This window comes from Grammomys surdaster, unplaced genomic scaffold (assembly GCF_004785775.1).
Source record: "Grammomys surdaster isolate TR1022 unplaced genomic scaffold, NIH_TR_1.0 272, whole genome shotgun sequence".
NCBI lineage: Eukaryota > Metazoa > Chordata > Mammalia > Rodentia > Muridae > Grammomys > Grammomys surdaster.
In genome coordinates, this window is record NW_021604713.1 from 1,005,608 (window position 1) to 1,029,417 (window position 23,810).

Genomic DNA, 23,810 nt, shown 5'->3' on the forward strand with positions numbered 1-23,810 from the left:
TCTAATGATGAGACCATGTCCAGTATGCACTGCTGTTTCAGTTCCCATGTCTACACAGGAATCTAATGATGAGACATTTCCTTCCCGTTTACATGCAGTGTGCATGCTATCTCCACATACATGTGTGTGTATCGAGCATGTAGATGGCTCTCGTCCTGGCTGTTTGCTCTTCATGTCAGTAACCATTCATGAACATAAGTGTACTGTTGCCTTTAGTCCTGTCAGAACTCATGTCTTAGGTGGGGAGGCTGGGAGGCCAAGGGGTGGGAGTAGATATTGTGTTTTTATTTTGTTTTTGTTTTCTTACGAAATTTTTTTAGCTTTTTTTTTTCTTATGAAATTTGATAATCACAGAAACAAGTTTAAAATGATCATAGGGCTGGAGAGGTGGCTCAGTAGTTAAGAGCACTTGTTGCAGAGGACCATTTTGTTTTGTTGATGAGCAGACGTTTTGCCTTTTTAAAGTTATCAGTTTCGGGCTGGAGAGATGGCTCAGCGGTTAAGAGCACTGACTCCTCTTCCAGGGGTCCTGAGTTCAAATCCCAGCAACCACATGGTGGCTCACAACCATCCATAATGAGATTGAATGCCCTATTCTGGTGTGTCCGAAGACAGTGACAGTGTACTCATATATAAAATAAATAAATAAATCTTAAAAAGAAAAGACACCTGTTCTGCCTCTTAAAAAAAAATTAAAAAAAATTAAATAAAATTATCAGTTTCGAAGAAATGGTGGCATAATCTAAACCTAAGCATGTTGCCTGAGTATAAAGCCCAGGCTCTGAATCATGAAGCTCTCCCCACGCTGCTGTGGCTGAAGTCTGCTAGCATGTGTAGAAGAGAAGAAGGGTGGTAAATATCACGTTCTTACCTAGAGGGGAATACGTCTCTGCTGGCATTCAGCTGTGACCTTCACCTTGTAGCACTGGCTTTCGTCGAGGGTCTAAAATGACTGCAGCCTTGGTGCAGCTGTAGCAGTTTCCTCCACAGCCAAGAATCCCTGTTCACCTCCAACCTGAAAGCGTGTCTTTGATTTGTTCTTTAGAATGTTGGTAGCTAGGCCTGTGGGTCCTGGGCTTCCACTGTCTTCTAGTGATCCTAAACCTGTTGTCCTTTTGAAGACACTTAATGTCCCCACTAAATTCCCACTCTACAGAGCTGTGACAATGCCAAGACAGTGTAAGAAGCCAGTATTCTGATAGCCTTAACCTCTTTTAATTAGAGATGGAGAGGCTGAGCAGGGCTTTAACTATGGGGTGAGTTTTAGACCAGCTGAGGCTAGGTCCCCTAAGACCATCTCTTAAAGGGGAAGGGGAGTTGGGGAATTTGCCTTAACAGTAAAGCATTTGACTAGTATGTTCAGGCCTGGGGTTCTATTCCTAGTACCAAAACAACATTTTGATGTGGCTGTTCATAAGTTTGTTAGGCTGTGGTCTTCACATATGGTGGGCAAAGTTATAATATTTGCTATATTGCTATATTACATTTCTAAAATACTAAAGATTCTTAATAGTAAATATGAAATTTGGGAGGATGTCATAGAAGGAATGAGTTTTTGAAAGACATGGCAATGTTTCTGGACATAATTGATTCGATGAACTGTTTGGATTCTGTAAAGTTAGAATTGGCAGATAGAGATTGAAGAAAAAAGTAAATCAAAAGACATTTGTGTTACAAGGACAGATGAAATATATATAATTGACAATTCATATGCTTAATTTATCTTTAATATGCACTTACTGACACTGTACTTTATCAAAACATTCAGGGGCGGACTGCTAGCATAGATAGTAACCAGGAACCATATGCTCATGTGGTCCCAGAGAACATACCTGCAACTTTTGAAGATGCAGTAAATAAACTTAAGCCTTCAGTTATAATTGGTAAGTGAAGTTATTTATACACAATCTTGTTATTTAACTGTCAGTCATAACTCGCACATAGGATTACTAAAGTAAGTTGCTGTGTTTTACCTCGCCTTCAGCATATGCAGGTCATCTCTCGGTGTTTTAGGGGACTGGTGCAAAAGCCCACTGCACACACCCAAACCTGCTGCACCTAAATCTCCTATGCTAAGAGGTGTAGGACTTGTGCATAACCTGTGCACATCCTGCTGTGTACTTGAGTGCACCTCTATTGACTTTTGCTATGTAAGTGGTTCTTCAGCTGTATTATTAGGGAATGATACAAAAAGATCTGCACATGCTTAGGACATACACAGATTTGTCTCCTTCTGCATTGTTGTCTTGTATTGAAAATGTACATGTATTGAATCTGTGTACAGAACCTCACAGATAAAGAGGGCTGACTCAAATTAAAATATTTGGTTTCTCTGCATAAAGGTTTTAAGGGACAGAATTCCATGCTGGGCATGTGGTGCACACTTGTAATCTCAACATGGTAGAAACCAAGGCAAGATTATGAATTCAGGGCCAGTTTGGGTTACACAGTCAAATGTCTAAAATTCTGGAAATGGGGCCAGCGAGATGGCTCAGCAGGTAAAGGTGCTTGCTGCTGGAAGTCTGATGGTGTGAGCTGAGCCCCTAGGGTCCACATGGCAGGAGCAGAACACGTCCCACAAGCTGTCCTCTCCACATGGACTGCATGGTGGCAAGGCGCCCCCAGACTTACACATACAGACACTAAGGAGGTGAATGTAACTGAAAAATTACATCTTAACAGACTGAAAACAAAACTGAAGCTGTTTTACTCTCCTGTAAACTGGCTTTGAACATCTGGGCTTCAGTGTTTGTCCTGCCTGCGTCTCCCAAGATTGGACTACAAGCCCAGCTCTTTATGGTGTTTTGCTTTCAGAGCTGTTGTGACTGGTGGTAAACTCAGCTTTCAAAGGCCAAGGTCGTTTGACAGACTATACCAGGAAAATCCAGTGCAGAGTGAGAATTTCAAAGTGGAAACTTTCCATGTGTTTCGTGCTGTCAGCATTTGTTGCCAACATCTGTGCTGACCCAGCCCTGAGTTCTTAGCACAGACGCAGGGCTGTTTGATTCTCTGTAGCTGTAGCTGTGAGTTCACAATCGTGAGCTTTTAGTAGTTTTCATGTAGGAACTCTGTTCAGTGTTAAACTATAAAATATTCACAATGAGATCCTATGCTCAGAAAAATATGTCTGTGTTTTTTTCATTCACACACACACACACACACCAAGAGGATCTTAAAGGGTTTTCTACATGTCTTCTCTTAAAACCTGAGAATGTAGTCACTCATTTGTCTATCTCCAGGGGAGCAAGGAAACAGAAAGAAGGTGAGGGGCTGCTCTCAGCAGAGGCCTCCTTTAGTTGCCTCCAGAGTCCACCAAGGCCTGAGTGTTCTCCCCTCACACAGATCTTCATAACCCTGTACATATTTGTCTTAACAACTTGCTGAAGAAAAAATTCCAGTTTATTCTTTCGTCAACTATAATCTGGCTGTATTACGTTCTTTTTACTTACTGCTAGAGACCAGTAAGGGTTTTGTGTTTGCTTGGCAATGATCTGCCACTTAGCTAAATCCCCAGTCCCTACATACAGTTTTTGTTTTATTTGTGTTTCCTTGTTTGTTTTTTATGAGGTCTCACTATGTAGACCATGCTGGCCTCAAACTCATAGAGATTTGCCTACCTCTGCCTCCCGAGAGCTGCAGTTAAAGGCGTGCCACCACACTCAGCTCTTATGTTTATTTTTGTACCTAGTGGTCTAATTTAGTGTCTGGGACATGGTAAGAACTTAATAAAGGTAAATCAGCTACATCAAAAGTTGATTGGTTTAGTCAGGACAGTCTTCTGACCACTTAAGAATTAAGAATACCACTTAGGAATTGCCAACTGTGGTCAGGATGTTTACTATATATATATAAAGAATGTCCATTACCAGATGAAGCCCAAACATAGAATACCGTGGCATTCCCCCAGGCCCTGGTTGCTGCAGTCTGTCTCTCTGAGGGTCTGTTTCTGGTCCCTCAGATGAGTGGACGCTCACACAACACTGTGAACCTTGTCACTGGCTACAGTGATGGTGATAGTCACATGTTGGACAGGTTTTCCTAAAATTTACTAGACAATAAACATATAAGTGAAAAATTTCAGCATTTCATTGTTTTCCTTTTCATATCTGAAGCTGTGCCCACATAGTATTGTCTCAGCAAAACAAAAATCTATCTGTGTAATGACACCTGTGGTTTCCTTATGGTAAATGTTTTGTAGAAACACTGTTAGTAAGAACCAGTTTGTTATATCTGTGCTGAAGTTGTTTTCTTCCTTTATTTATTGCAGGAGTGGCAGGTGCTGGCCCGCTTTTTACTCCTGGCGTAATCAGAGCCATGGCCTCTATCAATGAGAGGCCTGTGATATTTGCTTTAAGTAATCCTACAGCGCAGGCCGAGTGCACAGCCGAAGACGCATACACACTTACAGAGGTATGGTCAGCGAGAATCACGCAAGTTGGTTCTGTCTTATTGGCTTGTTAGTTGCATGTTCTTGCACACTCATTCATTACTATTTGAGTAGAGATGGCAGTGGGTCACCAAGTCTGAAATCAGCATGTCAGTCCTGAGAGCAGTCACTGAACACCGACTACTGCTCACTAGTTCGCCCAGCTCTGCTAAGCCCCTGATGCTTTTCTGTGTGTTTTGAAACCACCTATGCTTCTTTTTTTCTTAACTCTTTTTATATAGAAAGTATCTATTTAGATTTGCCTGCATTTATGTTTTGTTTGCTTGCTTGCTTCTTTGTTTTTCTGTGGCCATCCCTGCCTGGCTGTGTCTGTCTGGGGTAGTTTTCCTCCTCCCAGAAGACCTCCTTAACTATGGGTCTGAAGAATTCTCTTGATAGTACATTTTGCCTTCATTTTGAAGGACATTTTCACCCCACTTGGAATTAACAACTGGGAGTTGCTGTATTTCAGTACTTTAAAGATAGTTTGTTGTTTTCTGGATTGTGTCTTGATTTCATTCCTTTGGGTTTAGACCCATGTATGGTTTATTAGTTCTCCCTGGAGATTAGAGTCCTCCTGAGTCTATAGTTGATGACTGATTGCTGAGGTTTGGTTTGGTTTTGGAAACAGGGCTGGTGTCTCTGCTTTGGCCATGTTTTCTCATGTGAGACTTGATTGCCAGTGTGGAGTATTTGTGTTTTTGTGTGTGCTGTCCGCTTAGCTCTGCTTCCGTCTGACATTCTCAGTCCTTCCCCTTGGCAGTCACTTTCCTACTCTGTTCATCTGTCCTTGGGTTCTTGGTTTTAGTTCTTATATATTTTTTAGTCGTAAAAATTCAAAAATAATCAGAAACTCTGCTTTTTTGTCCTTATTTTATAAACAATTCTTTTACTTGCCTCAGATCCCTTCACCATTCCTTCACCATCGTCTTTTGCCTTTGCTAGAGCTGGCTTTTATTTTGTTTTTAAACCAGTGGCTGTCTGGAATGGATTTTTTACTTTCACACAGACTGGTAGCAAGTGAGTGCTTTAGGGCCTTTGACCCTGTTGTAGAGCATTCAGCTACAGACACTAGCTTCTGTGCTGTTAGGTAGTGAGTGGGGTTCCCTACTGCTCTGTGGGATGGTGTCTTAGCCACTACTGTCCACTGCAGAATCACTTCTTGCATTCTTGTAGGTCATCAGAGTGACTTCAGGAATTGGGAGCTTTTGGTTTTTGTTCTGTGTAATGAACCTGCAGCCTTGCAGATATATATGTTTAGGCAGGCAAGCTACCACTAAGCTATATTCCTAGGCCCTAGGAAGTGAATTTTACAGTTCTATTTATCATGATATATCAAATTCTCATTTAACTTCTTGAATATGTGAATATTCATGAATATAATTTTTGGGTTACGCTCTCAAGAATAAAGAATGTAGTAAGTCTTTAATATTTTCACTACCAATAAGTCACCAGTAATCTTGTTTCCTTCATATCTCCTCGGATAATTTTAAAGATCTTACATATCTATCCATTGTAGACATATCTCTCAGAAGTTGAGTCTTAAATAATATACAGGTGCTAGTAAAGATGGCTCAGCAGGTAAAGGCTTCTGCCACTGGCCCTGACAGCCGTGCTCAGCTTCTGTGTAGTGGAAGGAGAGAGCTGACACCCATGAGTCATCCTCAGTGTTACCTGTGTGCCTGCAGGAGCTTGTACATCCCCTCCAGTAAACAAATGCGTGATTAAAATGTATAACTATAAATAGTACTGGACTATATTTAAATTTAAGTACATTTTTATTTATTCTGTGCATTTGGGTGTGGGCACTCATGCCACACAGCATATCATGTATCTGTTGGTCAGAGGACCACTTGGGGCAGCCACTTTTTATCAAACTCAGGTTATGCAGCTAGACAGCAGGCACAGTGACTGTCAAGCTCACTCACTGCCCCTCCACTTGTAATGTTTAATACTTAGTTTACCCTCTGCCCTAGCTTTCAGTTTTCTTCTGAATATCCTTTTCCCTTTGTGGATTTGTTGTTTGTTTTGAAAACAAAGTCCTGCTGTGTATGTAGCCCAGGCTTGAACTGTAGTATCCTCCTGCTCCAGCTTCTCAGATGCTGGGATTTCAGGACTGCAGCCGCCACCACATCTAACTATTGACATTTTTTGTTTTGTTTTGTTTTTTTTATTTAATTTCTTGAATATGTGAATTCTAGTTAAAGTTTCTGATCGTAACAAACTCACTTTCTGTAAATCCATCTTTATTACTTCCTTTCCTCCCGCCTTAGTGATTAGTTTTTAATTCTCTTGTAAGCGTAGTTGTTTGCTGGTTTGTGTGTCTTGAGTGCTTGGTGGTGTGGATGGCAGGTTACTTGAGGCCTGGGGTGAATGCATCATACTTGGGGCCTTTCCTTCTCCTCCAGTGGCTGTCAGGCTGGGTTTCACAGTCATAACTCAGTTGGCTCAGCCAGGTGTGGTCTAGAGTTCCATCCTGTGCTCATCCCCTGCATCTGGGCAGCTCTCTGAGTATAAACCTGCCCTTAGGTATTTTTTAGCAACCTTTATGGCTCGTGCTCCCTGAACTTCAGTTTTGCTGTGTTGGCCTGAGACTCCCCAGAGCTCTGGTGCTGGAGATCTCAGCCACACCTTTGCTGCTGGGGTCACGTGTGGGTCTTTGGAGCCTTCTTCCTCTTATCTCCCAGTCCTAAATACCATTGCTGTGTGACACCTTGCTTCTTGTAAAACTCTTAAGAAACATTGCTTAGTCCTTACTCCTTACTGTCACCAGAGGGGACGTGAGTGGGGTACAGCCCAGAATGTCACTGGGCAGGCAGAGCTTAGGGAAGGTTTTGGATTTGGTTCCTTTTCTCATTGTTACAGAGTGCTTATTGGTCAGCTCCTTCTGCTTTTTTGTTGCTACTCTGTTAGAAAAAGTAAATTCTTGTGAATATCTATTAGAGGTAATGATTTTAAACCTGTCATACTGATTGAAATCCTTTCTTTCTAAGTCAGTCACAATCAACACAAAGCGTTTTTTTAAAATCTTCTCTTCTTTTCTCCACTTTACAGGCACCAGGCAGCACATGGCTCAGACATGCATGCAGCAAAACAGGCACACAGAAAGTTTTCACTGTTCTTTAAAATTAAGCTTTTACCATTATTATTATCATTAGCTTCATTGCTTAACCAGTCTACCAGTTTACTGGGTTTATTTACCTAGTTTATATGGGTAAAATGTTGATGACTGTTGTTCTCCAAATTACGCCTTTCTCTTACACAATGAATATAAGGCTCAGATCCAATATATCACGAGCTCTGACATTTTCAAATAAAATTATATATAACTACACATACACATTTGCATGTGCGTAGACATACACACACACACACATGCACACACACACACACACACACACACATATATATATATATATATATATATATATATATATATAATGTTTTATAAAGTAGTAAATTAATGCTGCTCAGATTTTTGAGAACTTTATTTCTGAATATTATTGAACTAAATAATACTATTGAACTAAACAGACATCTTTGAAAGGAACAAAATTTTCCAAGGAGAATAGTTTGATAAACTGTAATCAATCACTTTTAAGTGCAGATTTTAGGCTAGGGGTATGGCTCAGCAGGTAAAGGTACTTACCACCAAGACCAGGGTTTTGAGTTCAGCCTCCATGTTCCACATGGAAGGAAAGAACAAACGACCGTAGGTCACCCATTTTACCTTAATGTGTAAACAAGCACATGTGTGAAAAAACTTAAGATGTGCATCTCTTCACAGTTTTGTAACTTTGAAGTCTTACCTGAATAAAATAGCATGGAGCCATTGAATCATAGCTTATAAATTCTTTCTGCCTGTCACACAAAACAATGATGTTAAGTTTTGTCTTTGCCTTTTAAGTTTTTAGTGCACTGCAGGTTGCCCTTAAACCCTGTTATCTTTTGCCTCAGCCTCCTGAACATCTGCAGGAGGAGACTGTTGGGATAATGTCTTCATGTTTTAATAATCATTTAAAACTGGACTGCAGAATGGGATTGCTACTGTCAGGAGATCTGGTGGTGGTGGGGGGGCAGCTAATAACTGTAGAGTAAATGGAAAGTACTTGGCATATGGAATTAAATGTCCAAGATGCTCACCGGAGCCGTTAGCATAGTTAGCTCGCCCCCACACTTATACTTTGTACCACTTTGAAGTTAAATTTTGAATTCATACTGTTGTGAAATTGTGTCACTAAAGTAACACAATGTAGCACAGTGCTTTAGATTCCTTGGCCTTTACTATGAAGTCTTAGGGCTTAGGAACATAGCTCAGTTGGTAGAATGCTTACTTGACATGCACAAAGCCTTGTTAGATCCCAAGCCTGGTGTGTGATACATACCTATAATCTTAATACTCCAGAGCTGGAGGCAAACTGTTAAATGTTCTAGAGTAGTGGCATTATGTCTGTCCATGTGTATTGAGATATATCAGTTTTCTGCAAATCACTTTTTAACCTAATTTAATTGGGTGTTTAAATGTTACTTAACATTAGCTGTTTTTAAACATTCTAAGTTGCCTCATTTTTTAATTAAATTATTTTATTTATTTACATTCCAAATGTTGCCTCCTTCCTGGTCCCCCCTCCCCTAGCTCTTTACCCCACTCCCCTCCTTGCCACCTCTGAGAGAGTGCTCCCCTACCCACCCACCCCCACCTCACCCCACCAGCATCCCCCTTCCCTAGGGCATCAAGTTTCCACAGGATTAAGCTCATCTCTCCCACTGAGGCCAGACATGGCAGTCCTCTGCAACACATATGCCTGGGGCCAAGGACCAGCCCATGCCTGCTCCTTGGTTGGTGGCTTAGTCTCTGTGAACTCTGAGGGATCCTGGTTAGTTGGCACTGTTGATCTTCCTATGGGGTTGCAATCTCTTCAGCTCCTTCAGTCCTTCCCCTAACTCTTCCATAGGGGTCTCCAACCTCCATCCAGTGCTTGGCTGTAAGTATCTGCATGTTTCTCAGTCAGCTGCTGGTAGACCAACTCAGAGGACAGCTATGGTAGCTCCCCATCTGCAAGCCCATGGTATCAGTAATAGTGTCAGAGTTTGGTGCCTGTGTATGGGATGGATCCCAAGTCAGGCTGGCCCTTCCTTTTGTCTCTGTTCCATTTTTGTCCCTGCATTTCCTTTAGACAGTAACAATTCTGGGTCAGAAATTTGAAGATGGGTGGGTAGCCCCTGCCTCAATTGGGGGCCATGTCTATCTACTGGAGCTGGTCTCTTCAGGTTCTGTCTCCTACTGTTGGACATTCGGGCTAAGGTCATTCACATGGAATCCTGGGAGCCTCTCACATTCCAAGTCTCTGGAACTTTCCGGAGGTTCCTCTTCCCCGCACCCTGTAAGTTGCCCTGTTTTGAGTGCTATTGGTTTGTTTTGCTTTTTGCTTTTGGTGAGGCAAAGGGAATAATAATATAAACAGTTTTTATGAATTAAAACTTATAGTTCCATTCAATCACAAGAGCATCGATTTATCCTGGAAATACAGATGGCTCCGCTGGCATCACACATATATGTGTGTACATTTAATTGCATAAAGAAAACCATGTGGGAGACTTACTTTCCTTAACAAGGCAGCATGGCAAGTTTGTTCTGTAACAGTAGTGTAATTATATCATACGCCCATGTAATAAACTGTGGAGAGAGACCATGGCATAATAGAAAAACTGTTGGGTTTAGATTTATAAAAATTTGGATTCAAATTTAACTGCTACAGACTTGATGCACAGTGTTTACAAACTACTTGGAAACATCAAGTCCCCAGTTTCTGCTTCACTTGTGGGTTTGATTTAAAAAAAAAAAAAAAAAAAAAAAAAACGATGAACAGAAGGTAGTAACAATCAAACAAGATTTTCAGGAAAGGTAATGAACTGAACACCACACAGAAAGCACCCAACACAGAGCTAGCTGAACAGATGTTCCATAAATGGTAGCAAAGTAATTTGACTATTTTTCACCTCACTTATGAGGTTCACGTTGCTGATGAGTCTTTATTATTTGAGATGCTACTTATTATCAGCTTTACTTTTATAAAGGGAATAGACATGTTAGGGTTTAAAGAGAGCCTCATTTCAATAAAAGAATTTACAGGATTGTTATGTAGTAAATGATTTCTTGTTTCTAGGTAATTTCATTGTCTAAGGTAACTGTAAGCCTTTTATGAATTTTCCTGAATAAGTGGCCAGAAGACTTGAGACTTTATTTTATGTCATTAACAGGGCAGGTGTTTGTTTGCCAGTGGCAGCCCTTTTGAGCCAGTGAAACTCCAGGATGGACGAGTCTTCACCCCAGGCCAAGGAAACAATGCCTATATTTTCCCAGGTAAATCCCACCATTACAGATGTTATAGATCCATTGTTAATTGTATAAACATATTTCAGAGGACTGACTAAGAGCACCAGCAGGCTTTTCCAGGGAAGCTGATGGCTTTGTCTGACTTTTGTCTGCACTGCATAAAAGTGCTGCAGAGACATACACCCAGGCCAAGTATCCAGTTAACATAAAATAAAAAAAGATATTCATGGAATTCTTTAGAATTGAAGATTGACATAATGGATAGGGAAACAAGGAATTCAGGAATTCTAACCTGTTTTCTTTGAAAATGTCATCATATTGTTAGGCTTTATTATAGAGATAATAGAGTGCGTATTTCATAAACGTACAGAGGGGCAGAAGGCTGTGATATTCAGCTCTGTGATACCTTTTCATCACACTCTAGGATATAACTGTTGTCAGGTATTTGCCCTTTTTCTTTAACATACAGTCAACAGGTGTATCCCTTTATCATGGATCTTCTAAATTGTCTGTAGGTGTGACTTTCCCAGTGTGAGCCATCAGCCATACTGCACACATTCCTTCTGATTTTCAACTGCCCTGTGTGTCTGCCTTGTTCTCCGAAGTCATTAGCTTTACCGTATACAACAAAGGGTTTTGTTAGAAGTTTATGTTTTTGTATTTGGTGTGTGTGCGTGCCTGTGCGTATGAATGTGTGCACTCAGAGGCAGAGGAGGACATCTGTGTGGTGTGTGCACATGTGTGTATGAATGTGTGCACACATAGAGGCAGAGGAGGATGTCTGTGTGGTGTGTGCACATGTGTGTATGAATGTGTGCACACATAGAGGCTCAGGAGGATATCTGTGTCCTTTCCTGCTCTCTGCCTTATCCCTTGAGGTGTGGTCTCTTTCTGAACCTCATATTCTTTCAGCCAGTATGGCAGCCAGTAAACCCCAGCAATTTTGTCTCCATGCCTACAAATCAGTGCTGTGGTTACAAGCGCACACAAGACCATGCCTGGCTTTTTATGTGAGTCCTGGGATCTAGACTTGGGTCCTCATGGTTGTACAACAAGCTGTCTGGACCACTGAGTTGTCTCTTTGTTACTGAGTTGAACTGTTCTCATCAGCTTGCCAAATGAAGAAGGAAACTGTGTTGTTGTTTAGCTTTGATCTTGTCCCACTCTGGGGAAGCTCAGTCGCTGTCTCTACACTGTGGAGTTCTTCAGCAAGTGTTTAGTGATCTATCAATTTCTGTGCTCTGTCTAGATTGATTGAGTATTCAAAACTGTGATTATAAAAGTCTTGATTACATAATTAGTATTCACCAAGTAGATTATCACTTGGAAAGTACAGCATTCACTATTGTTGCCTTTGTCTACAAGAATCAATATGGTGCCCCCTTCAGTTTCCTGTCCTCACTTCTTGATCTCTGTAGTAAAGCGTCTCAGAGCTCACCATCTGCACAAGTGTTCACCCTCTATCCCGTGTTTCTAGAATATATCTTTGAATAAGGTTTAAAATAAATTCTAAAGAACATGTGAAATCATGTGTAGTCATGCAGGCCCAATCCTAGTACTTGGAGGCTGAGGCAAGAGAATTACCATGAGTTTGAGGCCTGTCTGGGCCACTTAGCAAGTGCAGGTCAGGCAGGATTGCATAGCAAGACCTCCTGTCCAGAAAAACGACGCCTGTGAACACGTGGTAGGTTTGCAGACCTCAAGGATCTTTGTTTGTTCTTTCACTGGATCGTTTGGCTGAGATTTGTAAAGTCGCTTTTGTTAGGCCCATGGTGCTGATTTTAAATCTGAAATCAGGACTGGCTTCCATAATAAGTTTTTCTTTCTCACAGTCTTTGCAGTTTTCCTTTCCAATGGGTGGTGGTTGAGGGGCTGTGTCTGGGGTGGCACTATTTCCATTTGTCATGCACATATGTGGGTGATGGACTTTTACTTATTCTCATCTCTCATTTCCCTTCCTAATCTTCTTCTGTATGAAGCTTATGCTTGCTCGTAGTTGAATCTCTTATTGTCCCTGACCTGTGGTCTCACTTTTACCTCCTTTTTATATCTTGTAATAGCGAAACCTCTGGGGTACCTCCTCACTAAGCCTCAGTCTGGTCTTTTACTTCACTTTTAGTACTTTTACTGCATGTCCCAAGTTTTTTAAAGACATCATACAGTTCATTCATTATAACTTCAGTGTATATCCAGAAGGTGAGTATGCCATCAAGACAGTGAATGGAAATAGGCACCTCAGTCTTTTTCATCGTGATACTGCCCTGGCATCAGAATGGAAGAGAAGCCTGTAACTACTTAGCAGTGTGTTTATCAGTTTGTGCAATTTTAAGTCTTTCTAGTACCATGTTCTAGAATTACCTTTTCATATCTTTTTTATTTTTAAAGCTAAAGATTCTTTTCCTCTGTCATTGAGAATACTTCTTCCTTTGTGTCTGTTCCATAACTCTGTGTTGATCCTCCATAGCCTTTTACATTTGTTTACTTTTTGTGATGCTGAGGATTGAACCCAGAACCTCATGCATGCTAGGCTAGTGCTCTACCACTGAGCTCCATCCTGGCCCATTTAGAAAGACTGTACTGAACAAAATGGGGATCTGGTGTGAATTCCTTTGCCACATGTGTCTCCTTTCCTTTGATGGGTCTTCTCTGACGATCTGGCAGCAGGCTCTCCATAAGTCATAAGTAGTGCAGGGCACAGGCAAGTACATGATTACACTGTTGAAGTAAACAAGGTGTTTATTTTACCTGTGACCATCGAGTGCCCCTCCTTCTCTTCATGTTACTTCGGTTGTCTCTTGAGACTGAGCATCTATAAAGACTCTTCTGCCATCAGTGATTTTTTTGTGGCATTTGGGTTTTAAATCATCCTACTCTATACAGTAGTGTTTTTACAGCATAAAGTTTTGAGAGCAAAAAAGAGAATACTTGCTGATTTTGACAAAACCATTTTTAAGTTCAGAGTTGACTTTTTTAAAAAATGTATTTAGTTTATTATTGTATGAGTATTTTGCCTGCATGTATACGTGTGCATGTATATATATACCTGGTGCTTTTGGAGGTCAGAAGAACATGTCACAGATCCTGAGTGGGTGCTGGAAATTGAACCCAGGTCCTTGCAGAGCAGCCCGGGATCTTGAGCACAGTTCATCTCTCCAACCCTCATATTTGACCCTTAAGAAATTTGGCAGTTGATTATTTTTATATGTAGCATTTTAAAAGTCCTGGCTTTATGAGTAAAAGCTATTAGCCCTGTGAATAGACAAGATGGAAGTAAAGGCAGACCCACCAATGGGAGATTGTCTGAAAGTCTTATAAAAAGAAATCTAAAACTTAAGACTGTGGTATTTTCCGAATTGCCAGTCCTACCACTCTAACAACTGGATAAATATTTAAAACTCAAGGCTGAGTATAGTGGTCTAAGCCTATAATTTCAGCACTTGGGAGGCTGGGCAGGAGGAGTGTGAGTTCAAAGCCATCATACATATTAAGAAAAGAGGGGCTGGAGAAGGTGCTTATTTCATTTGTACAAGGCTCAGGTCCAGTTTCCAGTACCTACATGACAGCACACAACATGTATAACTCTAGTTCCAGGGGATCCAGTGCCCTCTTCTGGTCTTGGAGTGTACATACATGGTATACATACATCCATAGATGCAGGCAAAATACTCATGCACATAAAATAAAAATAAGTAAGTCTTTAAAAGAGAGTCAGAAAACAATGAACAGACAGCCTTCACCTTCAAAGATCAGCAGCCAGTAATGTATGGGTTGATAAGATGTGTGACTCTGATCAAGATTAAAGAGCAGAGTTCGAGAGCATGCTGAGAAGGCTAGAGTTTGTAGTCGCCTTAGCACGAGAGTCACACACTGATCAGGAAATAAACAACGAGTTGTATTTACCCTAGAGGAAAGATAGTATTGACATTTGTCCAGGTGTGACTCCTCCTCTTATGAGTGACTACCCATTCCGGGCTGAAACCCTACAGGACTGCATCTGGGAATAGACTGGTCTATAGCTATGGCTGGTCTAGAAAACTCCAGCCTTTGCTCTGGATGCCAGTGCCTGGTGGAACCAAATAGAAGTCTTTGAAAACATAGCACCAGTCCTCAAGTTGTTTTTCTAGAGAAATGTACAAATGCCACTCTTGTTTAGAGGGTAAAAGGAGACCTGTGCAGAGATCTGGCAACCCAAGTCCATCAGACACCGCCATCAAGAAGACAGGTTCAGGTCTACGTGGATGACAAGTGTTGTAACACAAACATGATTATCATTACAACAGTGAAAGCCAAGCTTGAAAACGTTAGCTAAAATCACTGACTTCTGGAATTGAGTCCTAATAATAATCCAATGGGTGAATGAAGGTTAGACCAAAGCAAGTAACTGTAGGGCAGCACAGAAGAAACTGGAAATGAAGACCTGAACGGGAAAATACAGAAGAGCAAGTAAGACAGAGACTTGTAATTGCTAGTAAAGTCCTGGAAGACAGTGAGTGTGGAAATGAAGGAGAGGCTGCATCATACGCTGCATGGCTAAGAATGCCTTCCAGTGTACCTCAGGAAAACCTCTGGAGGGTAGACCAGAAGTCCAGACCTCAGACCCTCACTGTGAGGCTTCAGAGAGTCCCAAGGAGAAATCATGACGGTGGGTGGTCCAAGTGTAGGAGCAACATTTGATTCCTCAGCACCGCTGAGGGCCAAGAGGGAGAGGAGTGATGTGTTTGTGTTGTTTGTAGGAAGTAACTTGCCAGCCTAGAGTTCAATCCACAGTCCACAGAGCTAGGGCAAAACAGAGAACTGCATACTTGTGTGAAATGAAAGGAGGGAAGTGTTGTTCCTCAAGCCAGTGGAAACAGTCCCAGAAGCTCAGGTGTGAGGGAAGGATAGACAAAAGCATCTTGTAAAGGTGCAGGGAAGACAGGGCAAGTGCCTGAACATGCAGATCGCACAGAGCAAGGGTTTACAGACACCAAACAGTCATGTGCATTTCAGCAGATGTGCTGAGACAGCATGCACAGCAATGCTCTTTCTGTCAAATAGACCTGACGTGTTATGAGGGGTTCATACTGGCAGGAAGATACATTTTAAGCTAATGGAATTTTTTTTGATGGGAATACATGCTGTAAACTTGAGGATAATCATTAGAACACCACAAAACCTTCTAATTTCCAGTCAGGGAACATTGGGGGATAAAATGCAACAATTGAAAAATAAAAGAAAAAAAGGAACCATATACTGAGCAAGACAACTATCAGTCAAAACAGTAGACTTAAGTGTCTTCATTAAAGTGACATGGACCACCAACAGAGAGAAGGGGAGGAAGAGGTGTTAGAATAAAGAAACCTCGGGAGATGCTGGAGAGATGGCTCAGCAGGTAAGAGCACTGGCTGCTCTTAGAGTTTTTGTCTAGCAAAAGTTGTACAAACATTTTTGAAAGTTGATATCATAACAGATAAAGCAGTGTTTAAACAAAAAGGGGGTTCTTGGAGAAAACAAGCCTGCAGGAAAGGTTTGAAGGAACTATAAATATTCTTAGAGATACTGTATTTCAAAATGAGAGGATTTCAGGTTAGAAACAGCAAATTCTTGAAATAAAAGTTGATAGCAGAAAGATTATAAGAAAGAAATGAGGAAGCCACTTAACAGTCAGGACTGGAGGTAGATAACAGAGAATAAAGTCACATGTCCACTCCACAATTACAAGGTCAAAAAATAGAAATTTGAGGACAGAAGGAAAGAAAGAAAAAATGGAAGGATATCAAAGACTGCACAAGCATTGCTCAGAGGAAGGGCTCACCTCTGAGTGTCAGACACAGTGGTTTAGAAATGTACCCCAAGACACAGGTTTACAAAATGAGAGTCAAAGAGCTCCATGCTTCCAGTGATAAAAAGACAGTTGCTTAAACAGGACCGGATACCAGGCATACCCGGGGCCAAGGCCGGAAGCTAGGGGATACAGGGCTCTGTAGGACACATATTTACGAACTAAAATCCTAAGCCCAGAGGAGCAGAAAGAGGTAAACATGTACATTTTCAGAAATGCAGATTTTCAAAAAAAAATTTTATTCCTCTCAGTTGTTTCTCAGAACAACTGCAGGAAAATGTCCTGCTAAAAGGAGAGGGTAAAGGAGTGTTAGTAATTGGAGTCAAAGAACCATGTCCCTGACTGACAGGGAGAAGAGTCAGCTGGGCAGTAAGAGTGCTGCAGAGGTCTGTGCCAGGAGCTCCACAGGATGCAAACGGAGGATTGGGAACTAAGGAAGGGCTCCAGGATGAAGTGACATTAATTACTAAATAACAGTTAAGGGGGAAACAGAACAACTAAGGAGGGCTTCAGGATGAAATGACGTTAATTACTAAGTAACAATTAAGGGGGGAACAGAACATGAGCTCTGGGGAAGAGAACATTTATGCAAAGCAGAAATAGTCCCAGTATAGCGTTAACTCTGCCTGGATTAAGTAGTGCCTACAAAGTCCTAATGTAAACGGTGACTGTAGATGGACCCCAGTGATGTTTCTGCACATGTAGGGAAGAGAGAGAAGGCGAGAAATAGCAAGAGGGCAGGATGCTTGTATTCAACCAGGGAAGACTGAAAGTCTTTAAAGCTCAAAAATCTAAAGAAATTAAAGCAAGTTATTAAAGACTCAGAAACAGTGAAATAATGAGCTGAAGGAGCGGGCAGTAGCTGCCGCCGTTCAAATCAGGGTTGAGGTGGACTGAGGCTGGTTGGTTGGTTGTTTTCTTAAAGGTTAGTGAGTGTGTTTCTGCTTGGCTGATGGATGTTTCTTTTGGATTTGTATGTTCATACTTCTCTCTCTCTCTCTCTCTCTCTCTCTCTCTCTCTCTCTCTCTCTCTTTCTCTGTGTGTGTGTGTGTGTCTGTCTGTCTGTCTGTCTGTCTGTCTGTCTGTCTTGTTCTCGTTCAGGCACTGTAGACTAAAGTAGGCCCTAACAGAAACCAATAAATATTTGCTATGTTGATAATTATTTAAAAAAAACAAACTACACAGCTCTACTTCTAAACTGATTTTGTTAGTGATGAGAATGTAGGCATTGACAAAGCCCATTTAATTCAGTCTTGCTTTCTCTTGGGCAGTTGCATTGGGAGCTTATTGCCGTTTATTTTTTTCTCAGTTTAGGAACTTAGCCGTTCATAATTTGAAAAGTGACCTTACTAAGTGAACTGTGTAACATGTATTCTAGGTGTGGCTTTAGCTGTTATTCTCTGTCAAGCCCGACACATCAGTGACACTGTTTTCTTAGAAGCTGCAAAGGTAATGTTCTAAATACTGCTGATTTTATATAAAGCATAGATTGTAGAGGTGAAGAGATCTTAAAACAAGAGTTGAATCCACATTATGGATGCAAAGGAAGTTAGCAATCCATGACTTTTTATTTGTCTCCTTCTGCTTCATGTGAATTTTTAAAAATCAAAGCTTTTCAAATGACCGTAGAAGCTGCAAATCAGTGTGTTTTTATAGCATGCTGTACCTGTATCTCATGGTCCCACGCTACCTGTGTGTCATGTGACCTGTCATATGAAGGTGGTGCAGACAGCATAGATTATTAAAACATAGATAAAATATAACCCTTCCCTCTTAATGGAGCACTGCACCTTTCCAAAGGGATTCTGAGGAGCTCACGTGAGGACTAGTGATAATGTCTATTTTCTTCTTAGCTGCTGTTATCCCCAGCTGTCCATGTGTGAAGCAGGACACAGCACCAGCTCTTTAGATCTGGTTGTTTATTGTTTAATGGGGAGTTGTGTTGTTTTGGTTCTGGTGTGTTTGGTGGGACCTTCTAGTTTTGTTTTCTGAGAAAGGCTCTCACTGAAGTGCTGGCTAGCCTAGAACTCTCAATGTAGACAAGGCTGGCCTCAAACTCACAGGTCACCTGTTTTGCCTCTGGGTGCTGAAATTAAAGGTGTGTGCCACCATGCCCAGCTGTGATGAGCAGTTTTAATTTCTACATTGGTTTAGTGGAGTCCTATAAGACATAAAAAATTCTGTTGTCTTTAATTTTCTGTTTCTTCAACGCCTTTTCCATTTTACTAGATTCTTCTGTTTACACAAAAATATGATGCTGTTTCTCCTTTCAGGCGCTGACAACTCAGTTGACAGATGAAGAGTTAGCTCAAGGGAGGCTTTACCCATCACTTGCTAATATTCAGGAAGTTTCTGCTAACATAGCTATTAAAGTAAGTAATTTATGCCACTTCACATAAACTCTAATGACACTTTCTTGTCCAAGTAATACAAGCATATTAGGAATAAGTTCCCAATATTTAGAAAATATTTGGAAAATATTTGGATTTGGAAAATCTATGTGGTACACATTCTGATGTTTTGTTTAAGAAGAGTGTGATGTACCCCAGGCTAGTATGTGGTGTATGACACAATGAAGGAGACCGACCTATTCTGGATTACTGTAGGGTTCTGAGCTCAGACTTGTTGCACTCCTGGGCTGGGGAACGGAGGGGATCTGCTGTGGCTTCAGAGGTTGGCTTTCCTTTTCAACAGCTCTGTGCCCACAGGAGCCTGCCACCCGATCTTATACCCCAGAGGCTGTGCCCACAGGAGCCTGCCACCCCAGCCTTATACTCTAGAGGCTCTGCCCACAGGAGTCTGCTACCCCAACCTTATAGTCCAGAGGCTCTGCCCACAGGAGCCTGCCATCCCAACCTTATAGTCCAGAGGCAGGAGAGTTCTGCATCAGAGCTGGGCTCCTGTGCTCCTCAGTTTGGTGCCAGTCACCCTGCCTGCGTGCATGACCTACCAGGGTCTTGACCTTTTGCTGACTCAGCCTTTTTGTCAGCCTATCTGTTGGGGAGAAATTGCCAGTGGGAACCACTCTGTTCCTGGGCCTTGTGGCTATTACAGATTAAACACAAGCTTACACTGACTGTGGCAGCACCTTACTGTTTTAGCTGCCTGCTTGTTACCTACACACTGTGACAAAGTGTCCCATCCTCCCTTGAAGAATCTTGTCCCCTTTTGATTGGACCTTTTTTTTTATTCTTCCTCTCCCCCCCCTTTTTTTTTTGAGATTATATTTGTGTATAAATGTTTCGTCTACACTTTATTGTGTAGACAATTAAATGTACTACATGACTGTAGTGTCCAGAAGAAGGTATCAGACCTCCTTCAACTGGAATTACAAGCAGTTGTAAGTCACTATGTAGGTGTTGGGAACTGAACCCAGGTCCTTGGCAAGAGCAGCCAGTGCTCCTAACCACTGGAACAGCCCAGAATTTCAAGTTTCTTTGTTGTCTTACATTGTTATTTCAGTGGATGGGCCTGAGAAATTTATGAACTTTTAGTTTATTCAACTCTTGTTATGATAGAATTAAGGGGTTTCTTTGCATATTTTTACATTTTAATCAAAAGTGAAAATTTTTCTCCCCTTTATATTTATGAGAAAAGCATTAAAAAATACAAGGTAGTTTAGAGTTTGAGAGAAATAGAGTTTATCACAGTGGGCAACACATGTCAAACTGGAAAATACATCAGAATTGCCTAGAATGCTTGTTGACAGAGTCTAGGGCCATACAACAAGACTTTGGTCATAAGAGATTTTGTAGATTTGGGCAGAATCCAGAATTTCCAAATAATGCTGATGGCTGTGTTCTGAGGACCTTGGTTAGCACTGGCATGCACACTTGGTTGTTTCCACTTGGAATGCCTAGAAGCTAAGCACTGTCCCGGGTACCAGTATGGATAGATTGTAAGAAGGAGGAATTGTCTAGAGTCAAAAGCAGGAAGTTTCCAGCAAGAAGACTTGCATGCACAAAAGATTCATTCTGAAGGCAGTAGAAGCCATTGAAGGATTGAGTCAGCCCCGCCTACTTCAGAACAGTGTGGCAAAGTGCAGCTGACTTCTGGATGTCTCTGTTCCTTTGTTCTGTTTGTTTGTTGCATGCTTTGTTCTGTTTGTTTTTTGAGACAGGGTTTCTCTGTGTAGCCCTGGCTGTCCTAGATCTCTATCTGTAGGCCAGGCTGGCCTTGAACTCATAGAGATCCATCTGCCTCTGCCTCCAGAATGTTGGACTTAAAGGCGTGTGCCACCACCACCTGGCTGACGAATGTGTAGTTAAGATGGCATTTTTGTTCTATAGGGTGGTTTTGACTAGAGTTGGAGTACTAAACAGCCCGGTCCCTGTCAGCAGGGCTATGGGGATAGAGGCTGGTACATCCTCCAGGTAGATTGACATACTAGAACTTAGATGTACTTGTTAAATGTGAAGAAATGCTGCCGAGCAGTGGTGGTGCACGCCTTTAATCCCAGCACTTGGGAGGCAGAGGCAGGTGGATTTCTGAGTTTGAGGCCAGCCTGGTCTACAGAGTGAGTTCCAGGACAGCCCGGGCTATAAAGAGAAACCCTGTCTCAAAAAACCAAAAAAAAAAAAAGATATGCTAATCATTCTTTTCTATGTCAGGAAAAGTGACTGGAACACATCAAAGCTTTCATGAGATGGTGGATAATTTTTATTTTATCCTTCAAACTTGACATGTTTTAAATAATTTGAAATGAGTCAAAATAATATTTTACACTTTGGAAAAAGTAAAGTACACTTCATCTATATGTGTATCTATGTGTTGTAATACTATTCTATTTCTGTGAGAAACACTCAGAGCCTAAACAGTGATGGTGTTTGTTTTCCAGCTTACAGAGTACCTGTATGCTAATAAAATGGCTTTCCGATACCCAGAACCCGAGGACAAGGCCAAATATGTGAAAGAAAGGATATGGCGGAGTAATTATGTCTCCCTGCTGCCGGATGTGTATGACTGGCCAGAGTCTTCACTGAAGCCTCCTCAGATAACAGAATAGAAGCTTTCCCATTAAGACATTCCATGCTTCAGGGAACCACTATTTTTAGACAAAAAGATAATATTCTCTGAGTTACCGTGTTGTCTGTGGTTTATTCTTCCGTACCACTTTGCTTGGCAATTTTTTCTGTGAATCTCACTTTCGTTGGGGACAGACATGTTGACTATACTGTACTGCCCACAGTCCAGTACTGGGAATGCTTCCATCCCGATGGTCGCCTCTGTGCTCTGCTTTGAGCTCCACAGCACCTGTTACTGTTCCGTGAATGTATCTCTCGCTTCTTCCTCTCAGTCCTCTAGCTGTGCATATGAGTACAGAATGTCGAGAAGAAGCCAAGTGCTCACCGAGTTCCAAAGAAAAATCGTCAACACTTACAGCTGTTCTTTTCTATATACTTCATTTCACGTTCTGCTCGGAAATCCCTTAGTAGTAGACAGGTTTAGGGAAATACAAAAAAAAGCCCAATTTCCTACAACTAAATCAGTGCTAACTCTAACATTCTAGAAGAGTGGGAGGAGCCACTGCTGCCTTTAGACAAACTGAATAGTCATTTGCAACAGTGTACAAAGACCACTTTTATTAATAAAAGTAATTCCTTACATTTAATTGCTTCAGTTACATTATCTTATTGACCAAACAGGAACTTAGGTTTGTTGATTATGAAAACAGTTTCATTGACTTCACACAGGTGAGGGAGTATCATCTGCCTAACATGCATGACTAAAGTCATGTGATTTGGAAATCTTATCTGAAGGAGTTAACTACAGTCTAGACCTTTTTTCCTGTCTGTCATGTTTTTTATTGAGCAGTGGCTAGAGATTTCTTAGTATACATTCCTTTGAGTGTTAGTAGTGATGTCTTTCTCTGCTGAGAATGGATAATAGATTCCAAGCTTAGTGGAGATAAACGTAGAATTAGACCAAGAAATGCCTTCTTTTGTATTTTCAAGATAGGATCTCACTGTGTAGCCCTGGCTGTCCTGGAACTCACTCTGTAGACCAGAGTGGCCCCAAACTCACAGAGATCTACCTGCTTCTGCCTCCAGAGTTCTGGGATTGAGGGTGTACACTGCTCCACCTGAACTACACCTGGCAGGAAATGCCATTTTTTTAAAAAAATATATTAATTTATTTTATTTATGAGTACACTGTAGCTGTTTTCAAACACAGCAGAAGAGGGCATCAAATCCCATTACAGATGGTTGTGAGCCACCATGTGGTTGCTGGGAATTGAACTCGGCGCCTCTAGAAGAGCCATCTTTCCAGCTCAGCCTAGGAAGTGCTGTTTTGAATCCCAGGGTAAGAGTTGTATAAGGCCATCAGTGTTCGAGAGTCATGTTCTGAAAGAACTCTGAGTATTTGGAGAAATGGCAGTGGCTCTGGCCTTCACCTGCCTAAATGCTTTGAGGGACAAAGTTTGTTTTTATTTTGAGACTGGAGCAAGCTGGCCTGGAACTCACTATGTGTCCCTGGCTTGCTTCCATGTGCTGAGATCCTAGCCATGAACTACCATGGTCAGGGACAAAACTGCACAATGCTCACCCTGGAATGGTGGCAGTATAAAGCAGTTTGTAGGTGCATACCACAGCCTGTATTTATACTCTGTAAGCAAAGGGGACCCTTCCCTATCTTCCTGCTTAAGAAGATGGATTTGGCTGCTTAGTGTGCACAGACTCTGGGTTCAGTCCACAAGACCACCCCAAAAAGGGGCAGGTTTGGGATGGCATTGCAGTTTTAAGTATGGGTGAACATGGTGGTTAACTTAGCATAAATAGCAATCTATTTAGTAAAATAATGAAGTAAATCATAGTTTGAGTGTAAGATGAATATACAGGCATGAGTCTAGCACCGAGGCAAGAAGATCTCAAGTTCAAAGCCAGACTGTCTACAAAAGAACTCACAGTGTGAATGTAAGATAGCTCAGTGGTTAAGGCCCTTGTCCCCAAGCCCTGACATTTTAGTTTAATCCCAGGACCCATATGGTGGACAGAAAACCAATTTCCAGAAGTTGTTCTCCAGCCCCTCCCCCACTTGCCACACACACACACATATATACCATAAATGAACAAAAATTATGAGAAATGTTTATTTTTTCTTGTTTTTGTTTTATTCTGTATATGAAATCTAAATATTGAACATTACAAGTATAAAAATGTGTTGCTGGTTTTTTTGCTCAGTTTGTTAACTGTCAGGACAGAGGCTGAATCAAAGCACTTTTACT

At 41.4% G+C, this 23,810-nt stretch overlaps 1 protein-coding gene across 2 annotated transcripts in view; it reads left to right on the top strand.

Moving 5' to 3' along the window:
• Positions 1 to 23,742, top strand: part of Me2 (malic enzyme 2) — a 48,456-nt gene extending 24,714 nt beyond the window's left edge. For both annotated transcript variants that reach the window (XM_028776749.1, XM_028776748.1), the window contains exons 11-16: positions 1,769 to 1,883; positions 4,268 to 4,410; positions 10,688 to 10,790; positions 17,964 to 18,034; positions 18,859 to 18,957; positions 21,423 to 23,742. In XM_028776749.1, coding sequence (XP_028632582.1) covers positions 1,769 to 1,883; positions 4,268 to 4,410; positions 10,688 to 10,790; positions 17,964 to 18,034; positions 18,859 to 18,957; positions 21,423 to 21,590 — 699 coding nt within the window. In that variant the 3' untranslated portion in view covers positions 21,591 to 23,742. The remainder of the gene's footprint in view (positions 1 to 1,768; positions 1,884 to 4,267; positions 4,411 to 10,687; positions 10,791 to 17,963; positions 18,035 to 18,858; positions 18,958 to 21,422) is intronic.
• The last annotated feature ends 68 nt before the right edge of the window (positions 23,743 to 23,810 follow it).